At 44.4% G+C, this 13,730-nt stretch overlaps 1 protein-coding gene across 1 annotated transcript in view; it reads right to left on the bottom strand.

Annotated features, from left to right (window-relative positions):
* PATJ (PATJ crumbs cell polarity complex component) overlaps nt 1-13,730 on the bottom strand; it is a 332,986-nt gene that overhangs the window by 56,795 nt on the left and 262,461 nt on the right. The window contains 1 exon segment of the mRNA XM_060231912.1: nt 4,853-4,936. Within this exon segment, the coding sequence (XP_060087895.1) occupies nt 4,853-4,936 (84 nt within the window).

The following is a 13,730-nucleotide window of genomic DNA, read 5'->3' as shown; positions in this document are numbered from 1 at the left end:
AGATCCAAGAATTACTGGCAAAAAAGAGATCTGCCTACCAAGCACATCTTGCTCAGCCCTCCTGTCCTGGGAAAAAAGCAACCTTTCACGCTGCATGTAGCAACCTCCAGCGCAAGTTTCGAGACATTCAGAACGAGTGGTGGACCAAGCTTGCAGAGAGAACCCAGCTGTGTGCAGACACTGGTGATTTAAGAGGGTTCTACGAAGCCCTGAAGGCAGTATATGGTCCATCATATCAGGCTCAGAGTCCCTTGCATAGTGCAGACGGCCAAGTGCTCCTCACAGACAAGGCATCCATACTGAACCGGTGGTCGGAGTATTTTCAGGTTCTCTTCAGTGCCAACCGCGTAGTTCAAGATTCAGCAATCCACCTCACCCCACTTCAACCGGTGAAAACAGAGTTGGATGAGATCCCCACCCTAGAAGAGACTGTTAAAGCCATCAAGCAACTGAAAAGTGGCAAGGCAGCAGGAGTTGATGGAATTCCACCAGAGATCTGGAAGCATGGGGGCACAGTACTACATAGCTCACTTCACAAAGTACTTGTCACCTGCTGGGAACAAGGCAAATTACCACAGGACTTTCGTGATGCAATCATCATCACCCTATACAAGAACAAAGGGGAAAAGTCAGACTGCTCCAACTACCGGGGGATAACCCTGCTCTCCATCACAGGCAAAATCCTTGCCAGAATACTCCTGAACAGACTGGTGCCCACCATCGCAGAAGAACTCCTCCCAGAGAGCCAGTGCAGCTTCAGAGCTAACAGGAGCACCACCGACATGGTATTTGTTCTCAGGCAGCTCCAAGAGAAATGCAGGAAACAGAACAAGGCTCTGTATGTGACTTTTGTCGACCTTACCAAAGCTTTCGATACCGTTAGCAGGAAAGGCCTGTGGCAAATCTTGGAACGTTTAGGATGTCCCCCAAGGTTCCTCAGCATGATCATCCAGCTACACAAAGACCAGCGAGCCCAAGTCAGACACTGCAACGACCTCTCGGAGCCCTTCCCAATAGGCACAGGTGTAAAGCAAGGCTGCGTTCTTGCGCCAACTCTCTTTACGATCTTCTTTAGCATGATGCTTCAAAGAGCCGCAGTAGATCTAGATGATGACGATGGTGTCTACATCCGCTATCGCACCGATGGCAGCCTGTTCAACCTGAGGCGACTAAAGGCCCACTCCAAGACAATGGAAAAACTCATCCGAGAGCTACTGTTTGCTGATGATGCTGCACTTGTCTCCCACTCGGTATCAGCTCTGCAGCATATGATGTCCTGCTTTGCAGAGGCTGCCAAGCTATTCGGCCTAGAAGTTAGTCTGAAGAAGACAGAAGTTCTCCACCAGCCTGCACCCCAGGAAGGTTATCACCCTCCCTGCATCACTGTGGGTGAATCAGTTCTGAAGACAGTCCAGCAGTTCAGCTACCTGGGGTGCATCATCTCCTCAGATGCCAAGATCAACAAGGAGATTGACAACAGGCTGGCAAAGGCAAACCGTGCATTTGGCCGACTGCACAAAAGAGTGTGGAGCAACAAGCATCTGAAAAAAGGCACAAAGATCAATGTTTACAAAGCGGTTGTGATGACAACCCTCATCTACGGCTCCGAATCGTGGGTTTTATACCGTCAGCACCTGCGACTCCTTGAGCGCTTTCATCAGCGCTGCCTTCGCACCATCCTCAACATCCACTGGAGTGACTTTGTGACCAACACTGAAGTCCTCAAGCGGGCGGAGGTTACCAGCATCGAGGCACTGCTGTTGAAGACGCAGCTGCGCTGGGCAGGGCATATTTCTAGGATGGAAAACCACCGCCTTCCCAAGATTGCCCTGTATGGCGAACTCTCCACCGGCCATCGAAATAGAGGGGCACCAAAGAAGAGGTACAAGGACTCCTTGAAGAAATCCCTTAGCACCTGTCACATCAACCATCACCAGTGGTCTGACCTAGCCTCAGATCGCAAAGCATGGAGGCACACCATCCACCAGGCTGTCTCTTCCTTTGAGAATGCACGCATAGCTGGTCTTGAGGACAAAAGAAGATTGAGGAAGAATCGCACTGCTACAGCACCAACCCTAAATCAGACTTTTCCCTGCAGCCGCTGCGGCCGGACCTGCCTGTCCCACATTGGTCTTGTCAGCCACCAGTGAGCCTGCAGCAGACGTGGACTATTGCACCCTTCTTAAATCTTCGTTTGTGAAGCCAAGCCGAGAGAGAGAGAGAGGTAATTAATGCTTCACAAGTGAGGGCCTGTACAGAATGAAGTTGTGTACCTTCTCTGTGTAAGGCACAGAGGAATTGTGGTTGCTTTTTTTCCTAGAATGATGAGTGTGATTGGGAAGCTCATCATAAATCCATCAATCCATCAAAAAAACAGCTTGAGAACCTTATGGAATGGGAAAGTGTTGGCAGGCCATGCAACTCTGTCATAAAAGCTCACTGAATTGTTCTGGGAAAGGCACCTATATGGCTAGATTCAATGTGTTTTGGAAAGCTGCAGAGACCTGTGATTTGAAGGGATGCCACCCTCCAGGTGGGACATAGAAATCCCCAGGAACCACAGCTCATCTCCAGACTACAGAGATCAGTTCCTCTGGAGAAAATGGATGCTTTGGAGGGTGGACTTTGTGGTATTATACCCCACTGAGGTACTTGTCCTCCCCAAATCTCCAGGAGTTTCCCAGCCTGAATCTGGCAATCCATCCCCTCCATCCCCTGCCAGTGGTCAGGGGGACGTGGCAGTCATAAGTAGGGGACAATTTTTTTTCTGAACTGGTAATTCAATGTCTGGTTTCAGCTAGGAATTCCTAAAGAAAAAGGTCTGGGGTAGACAGCCTATCCTTACTAGACTTACTGATCCAGCCTCTGAAGAACCAGTTTGGTATCTGTAGCATTTCCTAATTAATTCCTGCTGTTTTCTCATGAAAGGAGGATCATGTGACTAACATGACCTAAGGGACTTGCTGATTCTAAACCAGTATTTAAGAATTACTGGATATGAGGTCAGAAGCTGGCTCCTGTATCTTTGACTCTGTCCTTCAAGAGGAACTTGAAGCAATAGGTACTTTCATAGAAGCTGACCCATAAGGTCACTCGTCTCTCCAGGCTCAGAGGCTAAAGCACCAACTTGCCCTTGTTTTCCTCCTGAAAGGCAAGTCTTCCTCATGTGCTTCCTCTTCCTCAATAGATCAGGCTATTTTTTAGGGCAGAGAAAGGGAGGACAGAAAGCTGGGGGCTTTTTTTGTTTTTGTTTTTAAAGTTTTCTGAAATTATTGAACAGGAATGCTACAGTAGGAAGTAACTCTAACCAGCAACATCAAACCTACCATAAAGCCTGAACTGATTCAACTGTCTTTAGTTTGGAAATATTGGGAACTAGGGTTGACTGAAAACTCCACTATGCGTGGACTGTAATAATTAGGTAGCTACCTGACTTCATGCAAAAATGCTCTAAATGATGGGGTCTACTTGCAAGGTGGATATGTATGTGCAAACATGAATTATAAACATAAAGGGAGAGTATCCATCATGATGACAGCCTGGACTCACCCAGCCTCTAGTTACAGTACTTTTCACAGAAATCTGGATTCCAATTACTCCCATGTGCTCTCCTTCCACAGAAGATAGCATTTTGCTTTTCTTTGGATGCACAACTTGCTCTCAGATAAGGTTATTTAATAAGGCTGAAATGAATGCAGTGCTATGTTCTCGCTAACATTTTCTAAATAAAAATTTCTTCACGTTTCATGAATAACTCTACATTATTAATTACATTAATTTTGTTACTATAGCATTAAACTTATAGAACAGCAGCTAAAACAAGAAAACTGTGGAAAAGAAAGAGTAATTTCAAAACAGTCCTCAATGTTTTCCTAACCTTCTTACTTATAGCCCATAATAGGTGCGCTGGGAATTTCTGCTGACTTCCCAGCAAGATGTTTGTAGCTGCTCTGTGACCACAGTAGTTTGACTTCATTTCCCTGATTCTGTCAGCACAATTTTTTTTTCTTAACCATTCTTTATCTAACAACCCAAAATATAGCATTTGCAAAACATCAACATTCATAAAAAGCTTGTACCAACACAGTTTTATTTTATTAGAGGCAGTTCAAGAAGATGGCAGATAGTGGCATATGTGAACATATTTAAGATTTTCATTGTCTGTCTGGGAATTATATTCAGTTTTAAAATGAAAAAGTGAAGGAGAGAGAAAGCAGTGGCACTTGATGGTAGCAGCTGCTATTACTGCTTTGTTGCTTCTTCATCTAGTTTAGCTTCTCTTTGCTGCTTCCACCATCTAGTTTCTCCCACCCTGGCTGCAACCACTTGCCTATTTGTTGCTGCTGCTGCTGCAGACTGTTTAACTTCTTTTCCTCCCCTGGCAGCTCCTGCTCCACATTGCTTTCATCCTTATCCATGTATATTCCTTAGCAATGTTTATTGGAATTGCTAAGCAAATATGATAGCCAAAATGTTGAAAACCTATGCTGTGAGAACTTTTCTTTCCCTTTATGTTGTCTGACTTCTTCCATTTGAAGGATGAATTTTATCTGTGTGTGTGTGGGGGGGGGTTCCCACAGGTCCACAGGAAACCCCCCTCCCCAATCTGTACTTGGCCCCATTATGCAGGTTTTTAAAATCAGCACTCTGGGGTCAGGTTCAGGATTAAATATAAGGTAATGACAAAAAGAACTGGTTTAAGTAAGATTCAAATACATCTATTTCAATATATGATTATATATAACATTAAATCAAATTCAGCTCTTTCTTTTGAACTCCTGGACAATGCAGGATTTTTCTCTTAAAACATAAGTTTTGAATGGAAGATGGAGTTAATAAAGATTAGCCTTACCTCAAAAATTTGATCTCCAGCCCAGAGTCGACCATCTCTAGCAGCTGCTCCTTCATCATAAACTTCATGGATAACAATAGCATCCTAGTAGAGCAAAGTAATTCTATATTAATGCTTACAAATTAGAACATATCCCATATTTGTAGGGGCACAAAGTTCTTCGATCTACCAATGCTTTTGTTGTTTATGCTACTGAACTCAATAAATATTAAAATGATTATGGGGGAGGGGAAGAGTGTAAAATGTAATATACCACTCTGTAGATAGTTAATCATAGGTAAGAGATCAATAGGGTTCTGCTAAGGCTTTTAGGTAAGAGAAGTTATCATACACTTTCCAATGCTACAATCTAGATCACAATTTCATGAACTTTCCCCTCTGCCTACAAGTAATTCTATCTTGATATTCTTGCCAGAAACATCTACTAATAATATTCTCAGATATAAGCTACACATGAACTCTAGGTCAACTTTCATATTAATCATGTTTAACTTTTACTATATAATATAAAAACAAAGTGTTAAGAATAATAACTATTTTAAAGGCTACAGGGATGTTGAGCATTAATTAGGAAACTAGTGCCTTGTACTGGGTGCAGTTCAGTCCACCAGAAGAAATGAAATCCAGAAGTTTATTGGTTTTATAACTGAGATTGAAAAATATAGGCATCAGCAGATGTTGCTCTAGGGAAAATCTGAGTAATACATATAGTTATTGCCAGGAATGGATGCTGCAGAAAGAAAAAAAAAGTAGGAGGACTTCAGGACAGCATTTGTTATCATAACATCAGTGACATTATTTACTTTGAAACAAAATGCCAAATGCACCCATGGATTGCTTCCTAATTAGCCTTTTTAATGACTGGCCATATAAAACAAAGATGGATTGAAAATATTCTAGAGGACAAGCTAAACATTCAAATTATATTTAAGAACTTATCAGGTGGGGCAGACAGCAGCAGAAATGTTAATCAATTAGAAGTAACAAACTGTTAAAAGAAAATAGAAATTAAAATCACAGCTTCTCATTTCCTGTTTCATTCTCTCCTTCCCAACCATCAGCCAAGCTACTTTACCACCCTCCCCATATTCTGCTTTCCTTTTGTCCATCTCCCTGTCAGCCTCTCCCAGGGAGAACTCTGGCTGAGTAGTGTGGTGCCAGTTGCCAGGCTGTGCCGGTCCTAGTTGCCCTGTGCTGGCTATGCAAGGTCAATTTACACTGTGCTGGCTGTGCTGTGCCAGGCTCAGTTGTACAGTGCCATGCCAGGCTATGCCAAACTCAGTTGCACCAGGATTAGTTGTGTGGTATCAATTTGAGTGGTGGCTGCTGCTGGATCTGGCCCAATGAATCTTCTCTCAAAGGCCAAAATAGCCATGGAATGGGCCTGGGCCCTGCCCCTCCCCCTCATCTTTTACTGATAGAAACCAAGGCTTGATGGCTGGCAATACATTATGGTTGCCTAGTAATGGCCACTGAGGGCATTAATTTCTTAAAAGTATAGGCACTATTTTGCCATTTTGCAGGATTTTAACCTCCCAGGTTTTTTAAAATTTCAGATTTTTCTGCAAACCAAAAACTTTTCTCAAGTTTGTAGAAAGATATGCCATCTTTCCCAACAACCTGAAAAGATTTCCTAACAACCTGGAAAGGTACCACTAAAGGCCTCTGGGTGAGTGCCCTCCCTACCCTTGCTGTCTTCCAACCCATCCAAGTGAAGGCATTCACTCCCCACCACCTTAAGGGGAACTGATCTCTGCCATCTGGATAGCAGTTGTAATTCTGAGTGATCTCCAGCCCTCACCTGGTGATTGGCAACAGCAGTTCCCCAGGTGGAAAGACCTCTCCTTCAGAGGCCTGTAGTGATACCTTAGGAATTTCCCATCAACCTGGAAAGGTACTACCAACGGCTTTTGGGTGAGGGCCCCCCCAGTCTTGCTGTCTTCCCACCCACCAAAGTGAAGGCATTAATTCCTCTTCCCCCACCTCAAGGGAAGCTGATCTCTGCCATTTGTAACTTCCTGCCCTGGAGTTGGCAACCCTGCAGCCTCTAGATAAGAAAAGGACTGTCTTTCTTCACAGTGTGTGGGGGAATCAAAGCAGCTCACATCATTCTCTTCATTTCTGTCCCCTCTTTGATCTGAAAAGCATCCCTGTGAGGCTTCCCTATCTCCTTCTCAGGCAGCCATCTTGGGGTGAGGCTGAGGAGAGGAGGGAGAGAGAGAATGAAAGACAGTAAAGGTGGGATAGCCATGCCCTCTGAGGTAGTGCCAGGCTCCCTGGCTATTGCAGTGGCCTTTGGAGTCTGTGTGTGCTGGAAGATAATCTGTGTGGGCTGTCGATAGGACTTTTCGTAAAGCTGTAGGAGCTCTGCAGTCCTTTCTGAGGCTGGTTGACAGAGAACAGCTGGAAATGTGGCTGTCTCTGAGGTAAGACTGCGTTTGGCAGTGTGTTCAGCATTCTTGGGCCTGCAGGAGGTGGGGGCAAGGAAGTCAACCAATGGGACATCAGAGATGGGTAACCGACGTGTGATGGGCCAATAGTGTGCTCCCACAGTAACTGCCAGAACTTAGGTTGGTTGCATTTTATTGACAGAATCCGCATTGCTGCCTGGCAACAGCCACTTGGGTGGGAGTGAGGAAAGGACTCAACCAGTGGCATGAAAGTACTCTTGATTGATAGTTTGACAGGCCAAAGGCTTGTGCCGTACAGTCCCACTGAGCCCCAACGAATCAGGATAATCAGAATTGCCACCTCGCCAGGAGAATTATTTATGACAGATGATTCATTCAGGTGGGTAGTTATGTTGGTCTGAAGCAGCAGAACAAAATTTGTGGCCAGTGGCACCTTTAAGATCAACAAAATTTTATTCAAGGTATGCTTGCACACAAAAGCTTATACCCTGAATAAAATGTTGTTGGTCTTAAAGGTGCCACTTTGTTCTGGGAATAAATCCAAGTAGGCAGCCGTTGCTTTGTTGTTTTGTTCTGGGAAGGATTCAGTGATCATCAGAAATATATAGTGGGATGAAGACTCATATCATGATGGCAGGGAGGCATATGACATCTAGTTATACATGCTACAACTAGGAGCTTTTTGCCACAGGGAGGCTGTTTTCAGCACATGTGAAACTGCTGAAGGGAGGGACAACATGCCCAGTAGGCAGCCCCAGGGCTCCTGTGGTAGAGGGTCACCAATTTGTTCTGCGGTCTTCCCTACCTGGCCACTCTGTGCCCTTCCATGGCACTAGGGTCTGCCACAGGAAGCACCTTAGCTCCACTGGCTGGCAATGGTTGGAAGGGGGAGGGACTGGCCTTCTTCTGCCTTAACTCCGCCTCATTGCCAGCTGCTCAACCTGGTGCACTGGGGAGGAGGCAAGGCACTATCTTCCAGCTTTTCTGAGGCTGGGGGATGCTATCTCTGCATTTACCTAATCTCTGTAAATCTTATTAAAAATCCTGTAAGACATCAGTTTTAGTACAGAACAGCATGAGAGACTGTGGGTTGTCTGATGCCTCCAGAAAGTTCATGAATGACAGAGTAGAACCAAGATCATCCTGGCTCTTAGCTAATGCTTTTAGACACTGTTTCACGCCATCTTTTTATACTGATAGCTTTCAAATAATTTGAAAAGATATTGTTTAAAAAGACCAGAAACAATTGTTTTCCTGCCTGCAGAAGATTGAATAGGAAGATTCAGAGAAATGTCTTGAAGAAATTTAATTATGATTCCAGTTGAACAGTGGAGAAAGCAACCTAGGGAGGCTGAGGAGTCTTTTCCTCCAGATAAATCCAAAAGAAATTGGACATTTTTCAGTATTAAATAATCCCAATTAATTGCAGGAGTACATGTCTATCCAGAGAGAAACTACTCTCCTATAGGATCAAATTTTACATCTTTAAACATCCTTTGCATCCTTCTGACCATTGACAGGGTGCTGTTGGTGCCAGTGGTGAGGGTTAGAAGCCTCAGGGTGATGCTGGATGCCATGCTTTCACCATGGTTGCCAAATGAAAGGCAACCATGCCTTTTACCATCTACAGTAGGTAAGGCAACTGGTTCCTTACCTCTCTACCCAAGATCTTGCCATGTTGACCCATGCAATGGCCTCTTCCAGGTTAGATTACTGTAACTTGCTCTACTTGGGCTTGCCCTTGAACCTGATCTGGAAACTCCAGCTGGTGCAAAATGGGGTGGTGCACCTCCTGATGCTGCCACCTATGAAGGCATTTATCTAGCCAGTGCTCTGCCAATTGCACTGGCTACCAGTTAAGTACTGGATCAGTTTCAAGGTGATGGTATTAACCTAAAAGCCCTGAGTGTCCTGGGAATGGCATATCTAAGGGACCATCTCTCACTATACACCCCCACCCCTAGAGAGCCTTGTGCTCTGCTGAACAACATCTTCTGGTTATCCTTGGCCCAAAGGATGTCCACTTACCTCAACCAGTGTCAGGGCTTTTAAGTCGTGGCCCCTACCGGGTGGGGCATACTCCCACTAGAGATCAGGACCCTGCAGGACTTGTTGCAGTTCAGCAGGGCCTGCAAAACAGACACTCACCCACCTGGCCTCCCTGCCAACATTGTCCAACATAGCCCATCCATCTGCCCATATGGAGCACTGATATTATGTAATCCTAATCAACTCCATTCTATCTCCCCAGCTCAAGGGCTTATATCTGATTATTTATCTTTCACCTTTAGTTGTTTTAAATTGCATAGCTGTTTTAAGATGATTAACTGTTTTTTAATGTTTTAACTTTCTTGTTACTCCCTCTGAGCCCACTTGAGGGGATGGCAGGATAGAAATCCAAAATAATAAATAATAAACTTCACCATACATCCAGTCTAACTATGGTATTCTTCATAAGATGCCACCTGCAGTAAAAGCTAGATGTTCTCTGTTCATAACTCAAGTACTGAGCCTCACCGTTTCTGCATTGAGTTTTGCTTCTGCTTGGCTTCTTAACTACATGAGTTTCTCCACAATCTTCTAATCAGTGTCACTTGCCAGTTGTTCTAATTTCCGCCCAACTTTCCCCCCAGTTTTTTCCCCCAAACACCTTTGTGCCACTGTTTCTGGAAGGAAAACATCTGAAACATTTGTGTGGAGTCTGCACAATTCGCTGCACTTTTAAAAGTCCTGCCCATCTCCAATCACTTCTAAACCCTGCTTTTAATTCCCCTCCCCAAGCTGCAGCTGCTTTCCCTGGCAATGCCTGCCATATTTTCTAATAAAAAACTTGCAACCATATGGATATACCACTGTAATAGATGACTGCAAACTGAGTTTCTTGGGAGGGGTGCGTGTCTCATCTTAAAGTAGAATGGTAAGCTGAGCATTAAAATTAATCTTCCTTCTTCACCGAGTGCTACCAGATGAGCAGACAAAGGGAGATAATTGATTTACCAAACTGAGGAGGGAAGAAAATGGCTCCACAGTTTTCTGTCTCTCACTCTCACAAAAAGACAATTTCCAGTCCCAACACTCAATTATAACCCAAGGGATTAAGGATGAGTCATTTCCATAATCAGGGATTGTGGGCTGATGGGAGTAGGGTTGCCAAGTCCAAGTCAAGAAATATCTGGGGACTTGGGGGGCGGAGCCAGGAGACATTGGGGGATGGAGCCAGGAACAAGGGTGTGACAAGCATAATTGAAATCCAAGGGAGTTCTCCATAGGGAATAATAGAGTGCCCAACAGACATTTCCCTCCCCCCATGCTTCTAAAGCAGGGGGAGGGCCTCCAAATCAGGAAATCCCCTGCCCCCTCCCTCTCTCACACACACAACTACTTACTGGGTCTTGTTCCTGCAGAACTTTACTTGATCTGAAAACGAAAGCAAAACAAAGGGTGGGGTGTTCTCCGAAGCCCTTCCTGTTTCCTGCTTCCTGCTCAGCCTTAAAGGCACATATTTTAAAAATGGACCTGCAGGAGCTCTAAAACTACATGGTGATTGTGGGGGCCCGGGCTTCCCCCACTGGCCAGCTGGCTGGGGGCGGGGAGAAGCCTGTAAAAACGGGGGATCCCCCACTGGGACCTGGGGATTGGGAAGCCTAGATGGGAGGGAGGGAAGGTATGTGTCATGATGTGTGTGTATGAGAGAGAGAGATGCATAGAGCTGGATCCTCCTCCTTCCTTCTGCTTTAAAGGGAGTCCGAGGAAGCCAGCACAAGTTTGCTTGTTTTTTGAAATGTGGGCTGGGCTATTTAAAAATGCAGCCTCATGTCTAAAAAAGTTGGAACTCTGATTACTTCTGAAGCCCAACCCTAATATGTAAAAATCTGCTTTCGGAACTCAGATAAAACCAGGTCCAACTCCCATCTTCTTGGACCAAAAATACCATAATCCCCCAAGGCACATCCAACATTAGTAAGACTTTTTTTTTAAAGGATCCATTTGTTTTAGGAAAAGTAAGAACATTGAGGATTGTTTAAAACATGATGTCTTTTATTTCATTGCATTTCTTCCAGTGTTTCCCTTTATGGAAGAATGTTTCATATCAGAATTGCTAACATTAAGCAGCTTCACAACTGTTCTGCAGAATGAAACACTGGAACGTACCTGAAGGTTTCTTCTCTTCAGTGGGGTGAGGTCATTATAGCCAGTTATGTCACCCCTGCTCTCGGTTCAGGCAGGGCTATGCAAATTTGTGTAGATTGTATTGGCTAAGGGAGAGGCTAATCTTCCAGTCTTAGTATAGCCCAGTTCCATAACAGATTTTGCATCTGACTAGATTTTTTTTTTTTTTGCAGTGGGATGTGGATGACTTCACCCCACTGCAGAAAAAAACCTTCACGTTCCAATGTTTCATTCTCCTTTAGTGGGGGAAGTCATCCAAACTGGTTACATGCCCAAGCTACAACCTAGGTGGGATACTCATTTTTATGTTGCACACCCTTCAACCAAATGAAGCTTTGGCAGATTCTTTAGGGTCTCACACAGGTATAAAGGTGGACCAGGTTGTAGTTCTAAAGATTTCATCCACTGGAGCCCCAGTGGCAAAGGTTGCTGATGTTGCTGCAGATTTGGTGGAGCAGGCTGTAATGTCCTTTGGAGGTCTCAGGCCTTGCACTTCATATGCCTAAAGCAATGGCAGATTTTGAGACTTTTTTACCTAGCTTTGAGACACAGACAAAATCCTTTCTCCTAATCTATGCCATCCTATTTAAAATAGATGCAGGAAGTAGGCTTGCCAATCCCCAGGTCCCAGCGGGGGTTCTTCTGCTTTCCCAGGCTCCTTCCTGCCCCCAGTCAGCTGGCCGGCGGGGGGAAGCCCCGCCCCCAGAGGACCATGTGCCTTTCCACCTCCAGAGGCATCAGTCTTCAATTGAAAGGATTTCTCTTGGGATGGTATGTCTGTGTTACTTTGAAGAAGTTGGCAGCAACTCGTGAGTAGAGAGGCCAATCCCTCGCTTCAGAGTCGCTAGAAACGGGGTGGGGGGGGGAAGGAAACGTCTGCTGAGCACTTCATTATTCCCTATATGGAGATCGATTCTCATAGAGTATAATGGGGAATTGATCTGGAGGTTTTGGGGGCTCTGGGAGAGCTGTTTTTTGAGGTAGAGGCACCACATTTTCAGTATAATATCTAGTGCCTCTCCCCAAAGTACCCCCCCAAGTTTCAAAACAATTGGACCAGGGGGTTTAATTCTATGAACCCCCAAAGAAGGTATCCCTATTCATTATTTCCTATGGAAGGAAGACATTTAAAAAGGTGTGCTGTCCCTTTAAATGTGATGGCCAGAACTCCCTTGGAGTTCAACTATGCTTATCACACCCTTGTTCCTGGCTCCACCCCCAAATTCCCCAGATATTTCTTGAATTGGACTTGGCAACCCTAGCAGGGAGCCCTGACCACTTCTAGTTTATGACAGACTCACTCTCTGGGATGAGATGGCATAGGACAAAAGGACAACAGTACCAACTCTTGGTTAACATGATAAGGGGAAAATACCTTTGGCACAAAGGAAGGATCTGTCCTGCATGCTACTGAGCCTTGTAAAATATACACAATTTCTTTCTGGCCAATAACCCTCTAATTCAGAAATCCTTCTTGCAGAAGTTAATTCCACAAGAAAAAAGTGCCTTCCAAGAAGGAAACTTTAGATTCTGATTATTTGAAAGGATCAAATGGAAATTTGCTCAAGGCTTGTAAGACAGGGATGTTAAACATACAGACTGGGGGCCGAATCAGCCCCCTGGAGGGCTCCTATCAGGCCTTCGAGCAACTGGCTCTTGTCTGCTTCCTTCTCCCTCTCTCTTGCTTCCTTTTGCATCTCAACTTGCTTTGCAAGGCTTGCTCAATTGCACAGGAGCTACAGAGCAAAATCTCAGTTTTCTCCATTGGTTGAGGCTCCTCTCCCTCCTGGTCCCTTGGAGAGGGAGGGAAAGGAAAGAGCCAGAGCTTCCTTTGCCCAGTTCCCTGGATCCCATGGGAGAAATACAAAGAAAGCACCTTTAAGACCAATGAGTGCTAATGTTTTATGTTTTAAACATGTTTTATTAAAAAAAATATTTAGTCTTGTTTGTCTGTGTCCTTTAAAAGTTTATATCTCTGCAACCTAATCTTAATTTTTAAAAAGTTTTATTGATTTAAACTACTACAGGACAGCAGCATAGCAGATAATACATAAAAGAAGGGGAAAAGCAAGAAAAGGGAACATACAGAATGGGAAAAAACAGAAAACAGAAACCAGTACAAATATATCAATTATAACTCCACCTCTCAATATAATACTCTAATGTTTCTACCTACAAATATAACAATCTCCATTAAATGTTACCTTCCATTCTTTTACAGGACAAAGAAACAAAAAAAATAATTCTTTTAGTAAACTAGTAAAGCATTGTACAACTAAACAATTCTTCTTAAACAC

This window comes from Heteronotia binoei, chromosome 2 (assembly GCF_032191835.1).
Source record: "Heteronotia binoei isolate CCM8104 ecotype False Entrance Well chromosome 2, APGP_CSIRO_Hbin_v1, whole genome shotgun sequence".
NCBI lineage: Eukaryota > Metazoa > Chordata > Lepidosauria > Squamata > Gekkonidae > Heteronotia > Heteronotia binoei.
Note: the sequence above shows the minus strand (reverse complement) of the source record. Positions and strands in the feature narration are given on the sequence as shown.